At 42.7% G+C, this 21,163-nt stretch overlaps 1 protein-coding gene across 6 annotated transcripts in view; it reads left to right on the top strand.

Moving 5' to 3' along the window:
- The window catches only part of RERE (arginine-glutamic acid dipeptide repeats), a 365,478-nt gene that overhangs the window by 307,084 nt on the left and 37,231 nt on the right, over positions 1-21,163 (top strand). For 5 of the 6 annotated variants that reach the window (XM_077250042.1, XM_077250043.1, XM_077250040.1 and 2 more), the window contains 5 exons: positions 8,347-8,395; positions 10,141-10,265; positions 12,585-12,684; positions 15,752-15,850; positions 17,063-17,143. In XM_077250042.1, coding sequence (XP_077106157.1) covers positions 8,347-8,395; positions 10,141-10,265; positions 12,585-12,684; positions 15,752-15,850; positions 17,063-17,143 — 454 coding nt within the window. Of the gene's footprint in view, positions 1-7,234; positions 7,365-8,346; positions 8,396-10,140; positions 10,266-12,584; positions 12,685-15,751; positions 15,851-17,062; positions 17,144-21,163 lie in introns of those variants that run through there. The other variant, XM_077250045.1, reaches the window with a different exon arrangement.

Here is a 21,163-nt window from a genome sequence, read left to right as displayed (position 1 = left end):
TTCAAAAAAGGACGGATCTGCAGCGTTTCTGCACCCATTCCATTATAGGAATCTGCAGGGGTAAAAACGCATGATATCCGCACAGAATCCGCAGTAAATCCACAGGAAAACCATACAAAATCCCCAAGAAAAACGCATCAAATCTGCACCTGCGTTTTCTGCCAGGAGATGCGGAATCCGCACAGAAAATTCCAGAGGCAAATCTGCAACGTGTGCACATAGCCTTACACTACGTGAGAACAAAAAGTTATACTCCAGCATCAAATATTTAGACTTGTTGACTGATGGACTTTTTTAAAATTATTATTAATTTAAGAGGGCGATTGGTGCGCCTTTTGCACCATAAAATATGGTCTTTAGGTTGATGGATGTGTACATATTGCTTAGCACTTGTTCTTTAGTAGGTATACTAGGTTGTAACTATTTTTGTGCAGACACGGCCGGCCCACATTGTATAATGTACCGTATTGTCTATTAGGGTTGATCACAGCAGTCGCCTCATTATATTTTATTTGCCCCTACAAAGAATGAATGATTGGTGGATGGTTGGTGCCAGATGGTTTCCCACAGTCTTCAGTAACTATATGTATATTTTGCCATTGGACTGTTTTCTAGCATAACGTTTTTGTTCTTTTTAGTTACATTTTGACATCTGTAAATATTTGTATTTATTTTTTCATTTTGCATTTAGCCCATGGGGCTGTATTATGATAATGGAGTTCTTTTTGACAGATTACCTCCTTCTGATGTCTCCAAATCTAAGGCTGGTTATACACAATAGATAATTGGATGTATCCTGATTAGTGTATATAGGGAAAGGCCAACTGTCCCAATGTCTGTTATTGAGTGAAGCCTACTAACGTATATGGGGAAAGGCCAACTGTCCCAATGTCTGTTATTGACTGAAGCCTACTAACGTATATGGGGAAAGGCCAACTGTCCCAATGTATGTTATTGACTGAAGCCTACTAACATATATGGGAAAAGGCCAACTGTCCCAATGTCTGTTATCGAGTGAAACCTACTAACGTATATGGGAAAAGGCCAGCTGCCCCAATGTTTGACTGAAGCCTACTAACATATATGGGAAAAGGCCAACTGCCCCAATGTCTGTTATTGAGTGAAGCCTCCTCTAACGTATATGGGAAAAGGCCAACAGCTCCAATGTCTGTTATTGAGTGAAGCCTCCTAATGTGTACGGGGAAAGGCCAACTGTCCCAATGTCTGTTATTGAGTGAAGCCTCCTAAATTATATGGGGAAAGGCCAACTGTCCCAATGTCTGTTATTGACTGAAGCCTACTAACGTATATGGGGAAAGGCCAACTGTCCCAATGTCTGTTATTGAGTGAAGCCTCCTAAATGATATGGGGAAAGGCCAACTGTCCCAATGTCTGTTATTGACTGAAGCCTCCTAACGTATATGGGGAAAGGCCAACTGTCCCAATGTCTGTTATTGAATGAAGCCTACTAACGTATATGGGGAAAGGCCAACTGTCCCAATGTCTGTTATTGAGTGAAGCCTCCTAAATTATATGGGGAAAGGCCAACTGCCCCAATGTCTGTTATTGAGTGAAGCCTCCTAACGTATATGGGGAAAGGCCAACTGTCCCAATGTCTGTTATTGAATGAAGCCTACTAACGTATATGGGGAAAGGCCAACTGTCCCAATGTCTGTTATTGAATGAAGCCTAACGTATATGGGAAAAGGCCAACTGCCCCAATGTCTGTTATTGAGTGAAGCCTCCTAACGTATATGGGGAAAGGCCAACCGTCCCAATGTCTGTTATTGAATGAAGCCTACTAACGTATATGGGGAAAGGCCAACTGTCCCAATGTCTGTTATTGACTGAAGCCTACTAACGTATATGGGGAAAGGCCAACTGTCCCAATGTCTGTTATTGAGTGAAGCCTCCTAATGTGTACGGGGAAAGGCCAACTGTCCCAATGTCTGTTATTGAGTGAAGCCTCCTCTAACGTATATGGGAAAAGGCCAACAGCTCCAATGTCTGTTATTGAGTGAAGCCTCCTCTAACGTATATGGGAAAAGGCCAACAGCTCCAATGTCTGTTATTGAGTGAAGCCTCCTAATGTGTACGGGGAAAGGCCAACTGTCCCAATGTCGGTTATTGAGTGAAGCCTCCTAAATTATATGGGGATAGGCCAACTGTCCCAATTTCTGTTATTGAGTGAAGCCTACTAACGTATATGGGGAAAGGCCAACTGTCCCAATGTCTGTTATTGAGTGAAGCCTCTTAACGGATATGGGGAAAGGCCAACTGTCCCAATGTCTGTTATTGACTGAAGCCTCCTAACTTATATGGGGAAAGGCCAACTGTCCCAATGTCTGTTTATTGACTGAAGCCTACTAACGTATATGGGAAAAGGCCAACTGTCCCAATGTCTGTTATCGAGTGAAACTTACTAACCTATATGGAAAAAGGCCAGCTGCCCCAATGTTTGACTGAAGCCTACTAACATATATGGGAAAAGGCCAACTGCCCCAATGTCTGTTATTGAGTGAAGCCTCCTAAATTATATGGGGAAAGGCCAACTGTCCCAATGTCTGTTATTGACTGAAGCCTACTAACGTATATGGGGAAAGGCCAACTGCCCCAATGTCTGTTATTGAGTGAAGCCTCCTAAATTATATGGGGAAAGGCCAACTGTCCCAATGTCTGTTATTGACTGAAGCCTACTAACGTATATGGGGAAAGGCCAACTGCCCCAATGTCTGTTATTGAGTGAAGCCTCCTAACGTGTATGGGGAAAGGCCAACTGTCCCAATGTCTGTTATTGACTGAAGCCAACTAACGTATATGGGAAAAGGCCAACTGTCCCAATGTCTGCTATTGACTGAAGCCAACTAACGTATATGGGAAAAGGCCAACTGTCCCAATGTCTGCTATTGACTGAAGCCAACTAACGTATATGGGAAAAGGCCAACTGTCCCAATGTCTGTTATTGAATGAAGCCTGTGGTGCCCGTGGTATACAGCGGCCACTTATCCCATTTCCCCTATTGATTCTATACATGGCTGAGCTGAGCGTACACGTATCCATTTGGTGTAAGGGATGGATACCTGTAATATGACTTGGATGGATCACCAGGTTTTTTTGCAAAATAACAAATTGGGTCCAACTTGGCTCTGCTACATAAGTACAGATGGAGTTACAAGCACATGCTCCTCCACATCCAGCTGCCTTTGCTCTCTGTAGTAGTAAAACATGGCCTCAGAATTAAATCCCACGCATATGTATCAGTCATGTCAGTGCTGTATTTTTGTGACTAAAATACAGAGGAAAATGTAGATTTCCTGCTGGGGAAGTCGTCTCTCCCCAGAGAGTGGGGAATGCATGTGCGGATTTTTCTGTGCAGGGAGCACTCGGTGCTGAGGTTCTGTGTAGCGGCCATGATTGTTCTGGAGTCGGGGGCTGCTGGGTTAGATCATTACCGTATTTGTGTACTATGAGGGTCTGTGCTGCCATTACACCTCCTCCTGCCATTTCACTTCCCCGGCGCCTCTGTCCGGCCCGTGTTTACCTCAGTGAGCACAGCGTTTCCATAGCAACCGGCATTTTTTCAAAGGGAAGATCTTGTCATTTTATGTAATTCGCCGCAGCTGAAGAGGGCCGAAATATTAAGTTGTTGCCATGGAGACGGCTTTGATAGATCAGTTTCTTTTGTGTCTTTCTGCTATTTTTTTTCTCTCTTTCCCTGTAGAAATTATGTAGTCCAGGAGCCGAGAATTAACACCTTCCTCACAGGGAATAAGCCTCGGCCCCCCGGCTCACAACACCACGAATGGCGCCGGCTGCTGTTTGATGCAGTTACATGTGACGGTTACACGAAAGCCTTCACACTGACATTAGATGACACTCGGGTCTCGGTGGCGGGACACACAGTTATGTTACGGTCTCCTGCCGAGAGCTGGAGTCTCACGGTGTGACTGCCATTATTATCCTGTGGCGCTTACTCGATCTACAGTCCAGGCGGCTCAGTGAGCAAATAGCAATGATACCAGTAGTGATATACGTACCCTGATATTATCGCCATCACAAAATGGGCACGGTTTGGAATGAGAAAAATAAAAGTGACGCCAAGCCAGCCGCTGGGCATGCCGATAGAATTGTGGAAATTGTCATGAACATAAGAAAAACATGAGTTATTCTATTCCAGTGAAATGTTAATTTTGCTGAACATTCAGACATGCATTTAGCCAGGTGAAGCAATTATGCCGTTGGGCGTTGTGGTCATTTCAGTCCAACACCTTTATTTCTGGAGCCAATTCTTTTTTTCTTTTTTTTCTGCTTAATTTGTCTCCTCTATTTCTGGATCCTTTTTTTTTTTTTTTTTTTTTTAAGAATTACTTTTTTATGTAAATGGGGAGCAAATTCTTTTTTAATATCTGAAGACAATTTTTTTTTTCTATTTTCAGCAGAACTTTTTTTATTACATTTATATGTAAATTCTAATACATAAAATCCCAAATAGGTATTTTTATTGGGGGCGTTCCGGAAAAATAAGGGTTTATTTATCCAGCATCCTGTCTGTCCTAGTGATGAGCGAACGTGCTGGGATAAGGTGCATGCTCAGGTGCTGAGTGTCTTTGGCGCGCTCAAATAATATATTCGAGTCCCCACAACTGTAACACATGCGGGGAATGGCTGTTTGTTAGACAATCCCTGCATTTGTTGCGGCTGTCAAACAGCTACGAGACATGCAGCGGCAGGGACTCGGACATATTATTCGAGCACGCCAAAGTTGCTCTGTTAGCACCTGAGCATGCTCAGATAACACCTTATCTCAGCACGTTCACTCATCACTAGTCTGTACCCATCATTAGTTGGCCTATACAGTCACATTTATGCCGCTGGAATTGGTAGTTTATGTACCGTTTTTTTTTTTTTGGTTTTTTTTTCTCTTTGGTGGGAAAATTTCTGGTCAATGTAGTGCTGAGATTTATACATTATGTAAGTCATTATATTGGGCTTTACACTATGTCTCGGAGGCTAGAGTCGTGACACAACCTTATAGTTGTGGTATTTTACCCTCTGGACACAAATTTTCAGGATGGAAGACCTGCTGTTGGGCTGGGAATTGCACTAGTAAAATGTGACTGCTTTGTAGTTAGGTGAATCTAGCCTTAACCTATGTCCACTACAGTTTTGGTGGTTTTTGTTTATATTAGTTTTTATTTTTAATGTATAGAAAAAAATGCTTGAATAAGTATTACAATGTATTCTCTGTTTTCAGTACATTTCCCACATTGGATATTTTATTATGTTTTCCCAGATACATTATATATGAGATAGGAATATATATGTAGAAAGAGTGAATTTTAGATACAGTATATTACATATTTGTATTAATTGGATGATGTAAGAATATATTACGTTGTTCAAAATGCCAAGCACATCTTGCCTCTTACGTCCCAACATCTGGCACCAAGCAAGCTACTATTATTATTGCCCTGGCCTCCGCTGGGTATAACGGGTACAGACAGCCTCCTGGGCCCGTCCGGTCTTGACACGACTGGCAGACTAACAGCCAGCGTTACACTCGTCACCTTTGCAGATCTATCAGACAAAATCTGCAACCTTCTTTCCAGATCTGGATGACCACTTGCTATGTCGCCTGTTTACTCCTTGGCCTGCATGTATTATTTGGAAATGTAAAGGTACGAATGCTCCTTTTGTAGTTTGTTTTTTCCCTTCTTTAGGGCAAGTTCACACAGGGTGATTTTGATGCTTTTTTTTTTTCTGCAGCAAAACCTTATTATCTTGGCAGGAAAGAAGCTGCATCAAAAACGCAGGTTTAGGGTACGTTCACACAGGCCTTTTTTGCTGCGTTTTTTTATGCTAATTTTCAGCTGCTTTTTACAGTACCAGCAAAGCCTATGAGATTTCAGAAATCTCATGCACACACATTGGGTTTTTGTTTGATCAGTATTTTCTGCTTTGCTGCTTTTTTTGGACATAGGGCATGTCACTTCTTTCAGTGTTTTTGCTGCGTTTTTGCAGCGTTTTTCACCCATTGACTTGAATGGGTGATGGGAAAAACGCAGCAAAAACGCATGTAGCATTATTTGCTGCGTTTTTTGTGCAGAAAAATCATGGCCAGCAGGAAGTGATCTCACAGCCAAGAGCTTAGGGGTGTGGTTAGTGAGGTGTGAAGAGCCATTGTGAGCCATTGTGAGGTGTGAAGAGCCATTGTGAGGTGTCCTGATTGTGATCTATTGTGACTCTGTGGCCATGTGCACACGTTCAGGATTTTTAGCGTTTTTTTCGCGTTTTTTCGCTATAAAAACGTGATAAAAAACGCGAAAAAAACGCTAACATATGCCTCCTATTATTTACAAGGTATTCCGCATTTTTTGTGCAAATGTTGCGATTTTTTCCGCGAAAAAATCGCATAGCGGAAAAAAAAGCAACATGTTCATTAAAAATGCGGAATTGCAGGGGATTCCGCACACCTAGGAGTCCATTGATCTGCTTACTTCCCGCACGGGGCTGTGCACACCATGCGGGAAGTAAGCAGATTATGTGCGGTTGGTACCCAGGGTGGAGGAGAGGAGACTCTCCTCCACGCACTGGGCACCATATAAGTGGTCAAAAAATAAGAAATACAATAAAAAATAGTCCTATACTCACCCTCGATGTCCCGCGCAGTGTTCCCGCCTCACCGCTGCACGCTGCCGTTCGGTTCCTGTAGCTGATGTGCGGCGAAGGACCTTGCCGATGACGTCACTGTCCTGTGATTGGTCGTGAGCGGTCATGTGACCGCTCACGTGACCGTGACGTCACGGAAGGCCCTGTGCGCACAGACCAGCTATAGGAAGACGAACGGACGCCGCTGATGAGATGTCTGGGTGAGTATAAGCATTTTTTTATTTTTTTTATTATTTTTAAACATTCTATCTTTTACTATAGATGCTGCATAAGCTGCATCTATAGTAAAAAGTTGGTCACACTTGTCAAACAGTATGTTTGACAAGTGTGACCAACTTGTCAGTCAGTTTTCCAAGCGATGCTACAGATCGCTTGGAAAACTTTAGCATTCTGCAAGCTAATTACGCTTGCAGAATGCTAAAAAAACGCAAAAAAAACGCAAAAAAAAAAATGCGGATTTCTTGCAGAAAATTTCCGGTTTTCTTCAGGAAATTTCTGCAAGAAATCCGCAACGTGTGCACATGGCCTGTGAGGGAGTTCCTGGTAGTGAGGTGTGAAGAGCCATTGTGAGGTGTGAAGAGCCATTGTGAGGTGTCCTGATTGTGATCTATTGTGAGGGAGTTTCTGGTAGTGAGGTGTTAGCCATGTCTTGGTATAGGAGGATGAGCATTAATGTTTCCCAACTAATCATGGAGGTAATATTTTTTTTAATTTGTGATATATCTATCTATCTATCCGATTGTTCGCAATGGTACACTTTGCGATGCTCATGTGCTGTTATGTACATGTTCATGTGTTCTGCATGTGTATGTTTGTATCTTCCTTGTCATGAATGTTGGCTTCATTTCATCTTGCATTTGGTAATTACTTTTTCATTTATCTTTCCAAGGTGGAAGCAATGCCTGTAATTTGGGATGTAGCTTGCCCAAACTACAGTGATCGTCAAAAAAAGGCCGATGCATGGCATGTAATTCGTCGTAATTTGTTCCCCCGCTGGGATGAAGGCGATGCTAAGCTCCACTGGGGCCACTCAACTTTATTATCATGCACAAATAGACAAAACGCACCGAAACCGCACAAAAAACGCATCTATAAGCAGCTGAAAATTGGCATAAAAAACGCAGCAAAAATACGCAGCAAAAAAGTCCTGTGTGAACTTACCCAAAAAACGCACCAAATACGCACCAAAAAAACGCACCTAAATTAGCATAAAAAAACACAGCAAAAATACGCAGCAAAAAAAGTCCTGTGTGAACTTACCCTTAGGTGCGTTTTTTTGTTGCGTATTTGTTGCGGTTTATTTTGGGCCGTTTTTTTTTTTCTTTGTCCATGCTAATGTCCTAGGATTTTCAGCAGCAAATAATGATACCTGCGTTTTTGCTCCGTTTTTTTCAACACCCATTCAAGTCAGTGGCTGAAAAAACGCTGAAAGAAGTGACATGCTCTATGTTCAAAAAACGCAGCAAAGCACAAAGTACTGATCAAACAAAAAACCAATGTGTGTACATGAGATTTCTGAAATCTCATAGGCTTTTCTGGTATTGTAAAAAGCAGCTGAAAATTAGCATAAAAAAGCAGCAAAAACGCCCTGTGTGAACTTACCCTTATGATCGGTTCTCTGTAATTATATTTTGATGCTGAATTGAGTGATAACATTCATATATGTTTGTGTTTCAGGAGGCTGAATAGCACCCAAGGAGAGATTCGCGTGGGGCCGAGTCACCAGGTTCATATATATAATTTCTTTTTGGGGGGGAGGGGGTAGTCATGCTGTATAAATCATTCAATGGTCACTGACACTTTTATACCATAAATCCGGTGCCATCTTGCTTCAGTGGAGATTGATGTTGGGAATATATTCACAGACACAAGAATGGTTGCCAACATGTCTTTGTCTGAAAATCTTGTCTATTCTTCCTAATGAGGATGTTTTTGGATTCTTTACGGCTCTGTTTTGCTGAATCTGTTGTGTGCATAAATCCTAAAAGGTCATGTGCGACTGATCAGCAGCGAAATCTGCTCCGAATCGTGGATTTTGTTGCCGTTTTCATTGTGGAAATGCTACACATTCGCAAATGCAATAATTCAGCCGTGAAAATCAATGGAATGTATTGACACATTGCAGATTGTAAATGCTGCTGGTAATTTTTCCACATGTGGATTTGTAAAGTCCTACACAATACTGGAGCTGTAATATACAGCAGATGGAACCCCATGAGTGCACACCCCCTTGTGCTGCAGTCTGTCAGCTGACACAGGTTTATGATGACCTGAGCTTGCTGCGCCATACACTGAAGGGTAGCAACAGTATTTTTTATTTTTCCCCCAGCACAGTCATACTCTGAAAAAGGGCAATTCTATAGTAGATAATGATGAGAAAAGTGCAATTCTCTATTCTGGTTGGCTGTAGGTGAAGCTTCACCTAAGGCAGATGGTCACAAAGACGTCCAAAGCCCAGCTACAATATTTAATAGATGTTCTGTTCCATTTTGTGGGAGAAATCACGCTGTTAATTGTGGGGGTTAAAGCTGCCCAGGTCTCTGATCCCGTGTCTGATGTGTGGCAAGGTTCAGATGTAGGATTTGTATAGCTAGAAGTCATTACAAATTCTGAGAACTGACCGCTGTGGCGTATGCACTGTCCTAATTGGGAATATTGCTGCAGATGAGTAATTAGGTCTCGCAACGCAGTAATTTCTGTTTTATTTGCAGATTTGTCACTTTTTTTTGGGTGGGTGTGGGGGCATATTTGATATAGACCAGCTGGTTCGCTCTTGGAGATGCTAGATCTTATAGGTTTGCCGTAACTTCGTGGATGGTGCTAGTCTCAGCTGAGTCACATTTTAATGACATTTAATTGTTTTACTGAACATGTATTCTTTATATCTTAATAACTGCCCATATAAACCTTTTATGGTGGGGTAGATGGTGACATTTGTCATGCAGCAGCGGTGCACAGTCATTGCGTAAACCGTGGTAAGCCATAAAATGTGCCAGTATTTATCCCCAACTCGTGTTTCGCGTATATGGCTTCCTCAGGGGCGTCTTTTACCAACATGGTAACCTGGCAGTATTTAAGGATATTTGAGGAACTTGTATGTGACTTGCTGTCACGTGACTATTTTAGAGCTGTGATTTTGCTGTAGATAGGACAGTCAAGTTGCCGACAAGTCGCATGTTGCGTTTTATGTGTATTGATGTCTATGGCAAATGTATCATGTTCAACTTGAAACCAATGTTAGGAAATCCAACACATTTGGAAACTTGAGTCTGTTGCAACGTGTTACAAGCTGTAATGCGACACCATGGGGATTCTGTACAGCCAATGTTTCAATGTGACTCCTGTCACCATGTAGCCCTAGCCTTATTTGTTGACGTTGTTTTATTCCAATCACTTTTGTTTATTTTTGTTAGCCTGTTAGTTTCTGTATAAATTCATTGATGGGGTCTAATCTTGTACTCTGCTCCACAGGCAAAACTTCCTGACCTGCAACCTTTCCCTTCTCCGGACCGTGATCCCATCACTCAGCATGAAGAGCTGGTGTGGATGCCTGGTGTCAATGACTGCGATCTACTAATGTATCTCAGGGCAGCCAGGTGAGCTATTAGTTTAACTGTAGACCTTTCCTTCAATCATGCACTATCCAACATACACTGAAATCATTGCTTTTGCATGGGTGATGCCAGTTGGTTTTTTTTGCACTTGAAGCCTGGTCATTTGACTGGTGACAAAATCACAAGTCATCACATATTCTCAGTGTAGGTGATAAACTGCTGCTTCCTGAGGGCCCCACTGCTTACAATAATGGGGGTTTTGAATGGATGAACATTTGTTTGGACTTGAGCTGTACCCCATTTTTAATATCCGGGCACATTCCTAGACTATGCTGCAACGATACTGCAGACCCTCACCAGTCCCAAGTATAAAAGGACTCTATCCCTAGAGCTCATTCACACATTAGTGATTTTCCTTGTACACAAAAAAAAACTATACATTTCATCAGTTTCGTCAGTGTCAGTCTTCAACATCTGTTTCATCACTTTATCTCTCATGAGAAAAAAATAAGTTACTCTTCTCTTTTCCGATCTAGCAGTCCGGCAAACCGCACAGCACTTAGATGCCGTTTCAATCTTTTTCACAACATCTTTTGCCAACATTGAGCCAACACTCAGATCAATATCGGTTTTGTGTGGTCCGCAAATAATCACGGACTTGTGAACGACCCCATTCATTACTATAGCTAAGAGTGCTATCCATGAAAAACACAGCAGCCGTACGCAAAAAAAAAAGTGTGACTGAGCCCTTAGACTTTTTTTCTGCACAGAGGTGTCTCGCTTGCAAATTTCCGAGGCTGTTACTTGTATGGTCTATTCACATGAGGCAGATTTGTTGTAGACATTTTTGGGAAAACTTAAACTGAATGGACTTCACAGAAAACCATGCATCTCCTGCAAAAAATAAATTCGGATGCATGTAATATTTTTTTTAGTTGCAATATTTTCTACACCCAAGCTGCTGCATGTGAACACCAGTCAGTTCTCCATACAGCGAGCGGACACAATGCTTCTGTGCAGGCCTGAAGTAGTGTCTATACTTTTTTTTTTCTTGGTATTTGAGGGTAAGCGGCATAGTGCTCAGTTCATGTGTGCATCTTTTTGGACCGTGCTCAGTTCATGTGTGCATCTTTTTGGACAGTGATCAGTTCATGTGTGCATCTTTTTGGCACAGTGATCAGTTCATGTGTGCATCTTTTTGGCACAGTGATCAGTTCATGTGTGCATCTTTTTGGCATAGTGCTCAGTTCATGTGTGCATCTTTTTGGCATAGTGCTCAGTTCATGTGTGCATCGTTTTGGCCTAGTGCTCAGTTCATGTGTGCATCTTTTTGGCCTAGTGCTCAGTTCATGTGTGCATCTTTTTGGCCTAGTGCTCAGTTCATGTGTGCATCTTTTTGGCCTAGTGCTCAATCCATGTGTGCATCTTTTTGGACAGTGCTCAGTTCATGTGTGCATCTTTTTGGCATAGTGCTCAGTTCATGTGTGCATCTTTTTGGCCTAGTGCTCAGTTCAGGTGTGCATCTTTTTGGCCTAGTGCTCAGTTCATGTGTGCATCTTTTTGGCATAGTGCTCAGTTCAGGTGAGCATCTTTTTGGCCTAGTGCTCAGTTCATGTGTGCATCTTTTTGGACAGTGCTCAGTTCATGTGTGCATCTTTTTGGCATAGTGCTCAGTTCATGTGGGCATCTTTTTGGCCAGTGCTCAGTTCATGTGGGCATCTTTTTGGCATAGTGCTCAGTACATGTGTGCATCTTTTTGGCCTAGATCTCAGTTCATGTGTGCATCTTTTTGGCCTAGTGCTCAGTTCATGTGTGCATCTTTTTGGCCTAGTGCTCAGTTCATGTGTGCATCTTTTTGGCCTAGTGCTCAGTTCATGTGTGCATCTTTTTGGCATAGTGCTCAGTTCATGTGTGCATCTTTTTGGCATAGTGCTCAGTTCATGTGTGCATCTTTTTGGACAGTGCTCAGTTCATGTGTGCATCTTTTTGGCACAGTGCTCAGTTCATGTGTGCATCTTTTTGGCATAGTGCTCAGTACATGTGTGCATCTTTTTGGCCTAGATCTCAGTTCATATGTGCATCTTTTTGGCCTAGTGCTCAGTTCATGTGTGCATCTTTTTGGCATAGTGCTCAGTTCATGTGTGCATTTTTTGGGACAGTGCTCAGTTCATGTGTGCATCTTTTTGGCACAGTGCTCAGTTCATGTGTGCATCTTTTGGGCATAGTGCTCAGTACATGTGTGCATCTTTTTGGCCTAGATCTCAGTTCATGTGTGCATCTTTTTGGCCTAGTGCTCAGTTCATGTGTGCATCTTTTTAACCTACTGTACATCTCCGTTCATGCATGCTTCTTTTTGGACAGGAGCATGGCTGCCTTTGCAGGGATGTGTGATGGCGGATCTACAGAAGATGGCTGTGTTGCTGCTTCTCGGGATGATACCACACTCAACGCACTTAATACAGTAAGTATTGACTGTGCACATTCCTAGGTACATATGTGCTAAATGTATATTCCGCATACCCAGGCCATTTGAATAAATTGACAGTTACCAAGTGCACAATCCTGTAGTACTTATACTCCTTATTCAGTCTTTTTAATTTTCCATAATTGATATCTAAAGTCAGATTTTTTTGATTGCACTATCAGACCAGTTATTCACACTTCATTAAGTCTAAAAAACCCCCCAGAAATAAATGGATGATATGAGTGTGATATTATCTGGGTACGGTGAAAGGCTTCCAAAATTGTTGGGGAGGTGCTCTAAGTGATTTTCAGCTGTCTGATGGTTACAGGAGATATATCAATTTTCACTCATGCTCATTGATGGATGAATTATACCAGTCAATATTCTCATTGTAGATTAGTTAAGTTTCTAGATTTGCTTCTTATCCAAAGTTATATGGCAAACCCTTCTTAAAGGGTCAATATTGATTTTTAGGATTGCTACTTCCAATAGCTTGCGCCATAGTTCCTGTCTGCTTCCTTTCTGAAGAGGTTTATTGCTTGGGTAATTGGGTAATTATTAGTCAAAACTTGAGTGGGGGAAAACCCACTAAACATATGAACAGCAAAGTGGTTTTACACTAGAAAAGTACACAAAGAATCTTTCATAATTTGTTTGAGTGGGTTTTTTTTTTGTGTGCACGTTTTGGATTGTACCTGCTCTAAAAAAAAAAAAAAAAAGAAAAGAAAAAAGAAAAAAAATACTTAAAGACCCCTGTGTGCACCTGGCCTATTAGCACCCTCACAATCTAAGCACTAATCTTATGTTTTGCTAAATGTGATATAAGGTATTTATATAAAGAATGCAGTGTCTGTGCATCGTTGCTGAATATGTCGGCGCTATACTGCTAGTGAAAGTCTTTGCACAGTCTCTAGCTCCTTGTTGTTGCTTTTATTGCATGCCGTCCTGGGAGATATAAAGGAGCACTGGATGAGCAGTGTCATTTATTATTATGGAGATTCAATAAGGTTTCCTTCCCTGCTATAAATCAGGCTTGACAATCCAGGGCTTTATTTCTGCAATAACAGCAGCACCTGCTATCAGCCGCAGTAGCGCAGTGATTTAATGTTTTTTCCCAGACGTGGTTATGCCGAAATGTGCAGAGGACATAGAGGGGCATCCATGATGCTGATAAGATGTAGTGATCTATAGGAATGTGGCGCTTGCTGGGTCTTTCAGAGTGTCCTTGTGTCTTGCTATTTGTGGTGTGCCGTATCCCTTTACATGTCTGGATAAGAATGTGGGCGGCCGCTATGTAAAATGAACTCTTCTAAATATAAGCAGCCGATGGTGGAAGCATATCGTCCCGGTAGAACGCCGCTTCTCTGAAATCCACAGAGATTTGGTCTCTTTGATGATGATCCCATAAACAGTCGCAACGATCCTGTAAAATCTAAGTAGTAGATGAACCCGATCCTGTGTATTTTGGGGTAATGTGTCTCGTCCTCCTCGCCATTCAGAGTGTAAAGTGAGCATTGGGTGAAATCGAAGGGGAAATGTCATTAAACCTTATGGACCGTTTCTGCCATCCAGTTCAAGCAATGTTATCTGTATACAGTAAATATTTTCATATGTCATTCATAGCTTGGAGAAATGGACATTCTCCACACTCTTGAATCAACATTATACTAATATTTTCATAGCCTTTTTTTTTTTTTTTTTAGTATTTATTAGTAAGGATTGACTAAATTGTGAAATATGGCCACTTCTGTCTGGCGTCTGCGATGCTGCAGAGATCCGAACCCCCTTTTATATTGTGTGGAACTGGCAATGTAATGACTCATTAGAGAAGCACCGGTTGCCAGAGCCGCTTTCTCCTACCCCCATTCACTCAGAAACAGGAAAGGTTTCCACAGAATATGCACTGTAATTGAAGATATAAATTAGAATGCAGCACCGTGTTGAGATGTGAGAGACGGGGAATGGAGTTCATTATGAAACCAAGGAACCTTCCAGCTGTGTCGCTAAGAAAAGGAAGTGGTGAGCTCACACTGGCTGCAGATGGCATTCTGTACACGAGTGTACCTGCTCGGAGGAGGGTCATTCTCTGCACTCGGGTTTCTGTATGGCGTTGGTCACATTTCTGATCTGCCTCCTTTGCCACCCCTATAGACCAGTGATGCCATGACTATCAAGACCCACTTAAACCATCGCCTAATAGAAACAGTCAACTACATTTCTGAAGTATCTTCTCTCCATGACTTGCTAGTCTAGGGCCCCTGATGCCAGGTGTGCAGTTATGTTTGCATCAGTGGAGAATCGGATTAGGTCAAGCTAATTTCTACCATCATTTGGCTACCGTACATAGTTTTAGAGGCCCAGACCTATGGACCCCGACTTGTATTGGCAGCTGGGGGGGTCTCTGTAAACTGCAATATAACTCTGCTTGCTGTTTACCCCTTTTGCAGACTAAAGAAAAACAGGCCTAGATATTGGTGTTTACTTTCCTTTTGTGAGCTGTCATTCGACTCCATAGAGGAGGCATGTTGACTGCTCTGTTTTTGGCCACTGGAGCTTGGCTGTGTCTGGAGTACAGGGTGGCGTAAGGGGGGTGCCTGAAAAATAAAATGCTAGTATGTAAGCTGCTGCTCTAAAGTGCTAGAAACATATCCTGTCTGGGTATTTACAGCAGAAGTGGTGGCTTATAGCGGCTTGTTTGCAAGGTTCGGCTTCCATGAGCTGCCTCCTAGGTGCTACTGTACATGGCTAGCTTTGAAGCCAGAGACCTGCAATGTGCAAAATCAAAGGGAAAATACATAATAGATTGGATCGCTGGTCTGGACACTGATTATTATGTCCAGCAGAGGAGAATCCTCCAATAGTTGGTGCATTGTGCAGTTTACAAACCTCTGGGATTGCCCTGAATGGTCCCACGCTGGCTGCTACATTTATCTTATCCTATTCTCAGTGCAATGACCTCACTAGTCTCTTCCACTTATATTTTGACTGGAAAACATTTGATAAAAATCTATGTATTCACTATGGGGTCGTTTGTAATTCTGTTTCATATTTCTCCTTCCTCTAGCTACATGAAAGCAGTTACGATGCCGGAAAGGCGTTGCAACGTTTAGTGAAGAAGCCAGTTCCCAAACTAATAGAGAAGTGCTGGACCGAAGATGAAGTGGTAAGACGTCATGTTCGAGCTGCCTCCTTTCACTGCTGTTAGATATCCAGAAAATAAGTCCTTTATAACATTCCTATAAAGGGGACGGTCAGAAGCAGCTGTTCCTGTTTATAAGGACACTGGAATACACCTAGGAATAAATCTCTGCTCGGGCCTCTCAGCGGGGTATAGGCGGATCACACATTAAAAGCCAGATAAGATGCCACAGCCTATAAAACATGATAAGGCCCTTAGAAGTCTTGGATGGAGCAGAGGTGATGGCAGGTTTATTTCTTGCCCTCGAAAATAGAATCAGATCGAGTTGCCTGTGTCCGTTTTGGAAGCACTTTCATAAATACATGAAATCCATATCTTGGGGCTCCCAGAAACCGAAAAAGAAAACAATTTAACAAATATGAATCTTGCAGATGCAGCCTGCAGAAAGAATTGGCAATTTTCACAAGAGCAAATGTTTTTTCCCCCCTTTATCTTGTCCTCCCGTGTTTTCTAGTTGAGATGTTTCCAGGAAAATCAATTAGTTGTTGTCGATTGTCTTGTCATAATTATGAGTCCTCCCGCTTACAAGCTTATTGACTGCAGAGAACAGTGGATCTTAACCATGTAAATCCATGTGTATTAGTGATACTGACTTGTGATAGGGCAGCACGATGGCTCAGTGGGTAGCACTGTAGATTTGCTGCACTTGAGGCCTGGGTTCAAACACCACCTAAGACCACATCTGAAGGAGTTTGTATGTCCTCCTCATGTTTGAGTGGATTTCCTACTGGTATCAATAGCAAATTTAATTATGAGCCTAATTAATGGGGACATTGATAGCGATGTGTTTAAAGTGTTGTGGAATTATTGGTGCTATGTAAGCGAGTAAAATAAATAATATGTATGCGAATGACAAGTACACAATTACCAGAAAGTCTGTTAGCATGGACAAGTGCACAGTAACTTTGTCTGATAAAGCCAGGAATAGTGCAAACGATTTTCTTTGACATTAACTGTGGAGCCCAAGTTACATAGTAAAGAGGACATTTGCCAAGTTGTTACCGCCACCATTTACCAGAGGAACAGGCTGTAATGGCACAGACAGTGTCTGTAGCCGTTTACTAAACAGAATCTGACCATTTTATATACAATAGGAAAATCTTAGCGACTTGACATTTTCCACTACAATGCCGCGTCATATATTTTGGTACTAAATGTCTTTTGTTTTTAATACAGAAACGGTTCATCAAAGGATTACGACAGTATGGCAAGAACTTCTTCAGAATTAGAAAGGAATTGCTTCCCAACAAAGAGACGGTGAGTTTCTATTTGTCGTCATTTGTTTCTTAAAAGGGGCCCTGCTTTTTAATGTTGTCAGGGCCACTTCACATCATCCCAGAAAGCATGGTGAGACGCAAGCTTCAATACTTGTGAATGCACAGCAGTGTGGCTCGGTTATACCCAGGAGTGTTTGTGACCACAGTCCTGGGACAGGGAGGCTGGATTGTGATGGGACTTGGGGCCAGAAGAAGGGAGACGAAATAGCTGTTGCCCGTCATGCCCAATAAAGACTGAAGACATTTTATCAGTCAACAAGTGCCACATTTTCGATCGTGTTGATAATTATAAGGACCCATTAAAGAAGAGCTGTTGCAACTGCTGTCATTACTGTTTTATTAAATTTTTGTCAATTCCCAAGAAATCACAATTGTGAAGCCTCTTTTCTCCCGAGCTGTTGTGTTGTCCCTTTTGTCCTGGAAATCTAAAACATGAACTGAGGTGGGAGCAATCTCGTCAAATGGTTGTGTCCCTACGCAGTGTGACATTGTTAGCTCTGATTTGACATGGAGAGATTGTGTAGGGACAGGCCTAGGTGTCACATACGTTTCCAGGAGGAATAACAGAGAAACGGCACCGTGCAGATTTATAAGAAATAATGCTCCAGAAGTAGTGATTTTATAACCTGATAATACTATTATGATTTGGTGACAGCCCTTTCTGTGGATAATGCGATGGTCAGGTTTGCCTTTCAGCCTGATTTAATGGCTGTGCCTGCTACACACCAGATTGTTTCTATGACTGTGGTTGTTTGCATTAGTGGGAGCAGGGATGGTGAAGTAAGAAGCAGATGCAGTAAGTAGTCCTCACCTGTTTCCATGGCTTTGGGCCCCTCCAAGTTGCTAATGTCTCCTAATTAGCACAAATGTTTCACAAGTAAATCACAAGTGTAGTATTTGTTTTGCTCCTTCGGAGGTGTTTGTGTGGCGGGCACTCCCTGGATGACCCTGTATTGGCTGTGCAGACTAGCTGGCTGATTGTCTTTTTGGAAGCTATGCAGGTAGATGTGTGAAGAACATAATGAGTCTTGTGTTTCCTGTAGACTTGTGTTTCCTGCACCCCCACTTCCACTGTTATCTATCACCTCATTAGCATCTGTGGCTGGAGCCTCCACTGTACGCTTGTGTTGTAGTCTAAAGGTACCGTCACACTCAGCGACGCTGCGGCGATATAGACAACGAGCTGACCTTAAACTAGGTCGCTGTAGAGGCGTCAAACACCGCAACTCCAGAACGATGCAGGAGCGATCCAGACTCACTTCTCGTTCTCGCTGGTTGTTAGCTCCATTACATCCATTGTTAGCGTCGTTGCTTTTGATGTCAAACACGACGATACACGCCGACCTGGCGACGAAATAAAGTTCTGGACTTCTAGCTCCAACCAGCGATGGCACAGCGGGATCCAGATCGCTGCTGTGTGTCAAACACAACGAGATCGCTATCCAGGACGCTGCAACGTCACGGATTGTTGTCGTTCTCTTTGCAAAGTTGCTGAGTGTGACGGTACATTTAGATGCTGTTTTTTATTTGTTTTTCCCTGTCTGTGAACGCCATGGCCTTTGTTCCAGTTGGCAATAAAAAGTTAATTTTTTTGGTATCTGGCCCATCAGAGGTATCCAGCTTCTTTTCTTGCAAGCTTGAGTATTCTGCAATTCCAATTTTCCAAGCTAAATCTGCTGCTCCATACATTAGAGTACAGATGTGAGAAGAACGTGCTGAAAACACAGCAGGGGCACGGTACAGATGTCTAGCAGCAGACTTCTCTTTTTTTCTCCTTCCTTTCTGTTTGTGGCAGGAATGCAGCAGACAAGACCAGGGCTGTATGTGATTCCTAAATGTCAAATGGACTCGAGCATTGATGGAAATGTCAAAGAGCAATTTTTTTTTTGCCCCAAGAGGAAATGGTTAGATGTGTGTGTTTAGGCCATTTCACACAATGTAAAATCTATACACGACATATATTCATAACTGGACTCTAGTCTTGTGTTCCTGACACTTAAACTGTAAAATGGAGCTGATTGTGGCTAATATGTCGGCTCCACCTGTACAATATTTGGAGTAATCGTGCGGATCCTGAACATTGTGTTATTTCGGCTATGTAATGCTTAACCCATAGAAGATTATTTGAGCGGAGCCCAAATTCTTGTCTAAAACTGTCAGGTTGATGGTTCAGTAACAGTTGCTATCCGACCGTCTAGAGAAAGGTGATTATGCAGAGGCAGCCATACCTATTCCAGTCCATTTCAGGCGATGTACAATAGATGCTTTTGACAATTTCTGCAAAGTGCTTTCGCAGACTGAGGACTAATGATGGTACATTGTAGGTCGTTTATAAGGAACCGTTATTGTTGCATTTCTCGAGTTTTCTAGATTATATTCCATTTTAATCATCTTTAGTCTAATGGATACTGTAGAGTGAAGGGAGGTGCAGTTTGTGGACATAAAGCCTCAAGGGTTGGCCTAAACTATGGGACTGTGTTCTTGAGTTGACACTTGTATTGCCGGAAATCCCTGTATCCTGTCACCAATGCAAGGCAAAAAGTAAAACTGAAAAAAAGGGCATGTTCACGTGAGGAACAAGAAAGCTGGTCAGCCAAGACACAAGTCCATAAGGATGAAGAGATGACAGCACAAGGTACCATATCCTGAAGTCCATGGGAGCAAAAATACTGGCCAAGATAAGAAAACAAGATGGAGAAGAGAAGAGGTCTTGAGTGAAGATCATTTTTGGGATCCTACATCTTTATCCTTCTTCATAGTTTTGTTGTTCTTTTTTCTTCTTTCTTGGACAGGATTTAAAGTGGAAATGTCCATTTAATTTGCCTCATTGCCCTTGGCGCCTGTAAAATAATTCTGTGAAGCATTACTGGACCTTTATTTCTCATCAGCTCCTGCCGGGTTCGCTTCTATTTGACATCCTAACATTGCCTGGAAGCTGGAACTGATTTTTTTTTTCTGTGCACATTGTGAGACGCATGGTCATGTACTATGCACTTGTGCAGATTATTTTCTAATCTCATTAAGTGGATGAGGTCTGCAGCTCCAGTAGTATTGGCGTCTAGGGGAGGGCAGATGGCCTTGTAGAGTGAGGCTGATCCATCTTTGTGAGTCTGAGCTTCATGGATTCACTGTAAGAATAAAGGTACCGTCACACTAAGCGACGCTGCAGCGATAGCGACAGCAATGCCGATCGCTGCAGCGTCGCTGTGTGGTCGCTGGAGAGCTGTCACACAGACCGCTCTCCAGCGACCAGCGATGCCGAGGTCCCCGGGTAACCAGGGTAAACATCGGGTTGCTAAGCGCAGGGCCGCGCTTAGTAACCCGATGTTTACCCTGGTTACCAGCGTAAAAGTTAAAAAAACAAACAGTACATGCTCACCTGCGCGTCCCCCAGCCTCTGCATCCTGACGCTGACTGAGCTCCGGCCCTAACAGCACAGCGGTGACGTCACCGCTGTTGCTTTCACTTTCAGTTTAGGGCCGGCGCTTTAGTGTCAGGAAGCAGAGGCTGGGGGACGCGCAGGTGAGTATGTACTGTTTGTTTTTTTAACTTTTACGCTGGTAACCAGGGTAAACATCGGGTTACTAAGCGCGGCCCTGCGCTTAGTAACCCGATGTTTACCCTGGTTACCAGTGTAAAATATCGCTGGTATCCTTGCTTTTGCTGTCAAACACGGCGATACACGGCGACCTAGCGACCAAATAATGTGCAGACCTTCTAGCAGCGACCAGCAATTTCACAGCGGGATCCAGATCGCTGCTGCGTGTCAAATACAGCGATATCGCCATCCAGGTCGCTGCAACGTCACGGATTGCTGGCGATATCGCCTAGTGTGACGGTACCTTAAGCCTTTGGCTTACTATTGTAATGAATCCATATCATGGGGACATCCAAGCGGAGTGTTACTGTATCCTGCTTGTGCAGAAAGGGTTATGTGTGAGCAATAGAAACCTTGGCTCCTTCCACCCCCATGAGACCTACATTTCTCTGGCTCATTTAA

The sequence above is a fragment of the Ranitomeya variabilis genome, chromosome 4 (genome assembly GCF_051348905.1).
Source record: "Ranitomeya variabilis isolate aRanVar5 chromosome 4, aRanVar5.hap1, whole genome shotgun sequence".
Lineage (NCBI taxonomy): Eukaryota > Metazoa > Chordata > Amphibia > Anura > Dendrobatidae > Ranitomeya > Ranitomeya variabilis.
This window is presented reverse-complemented; position numbering and strand designations above follow the sequence as displayed.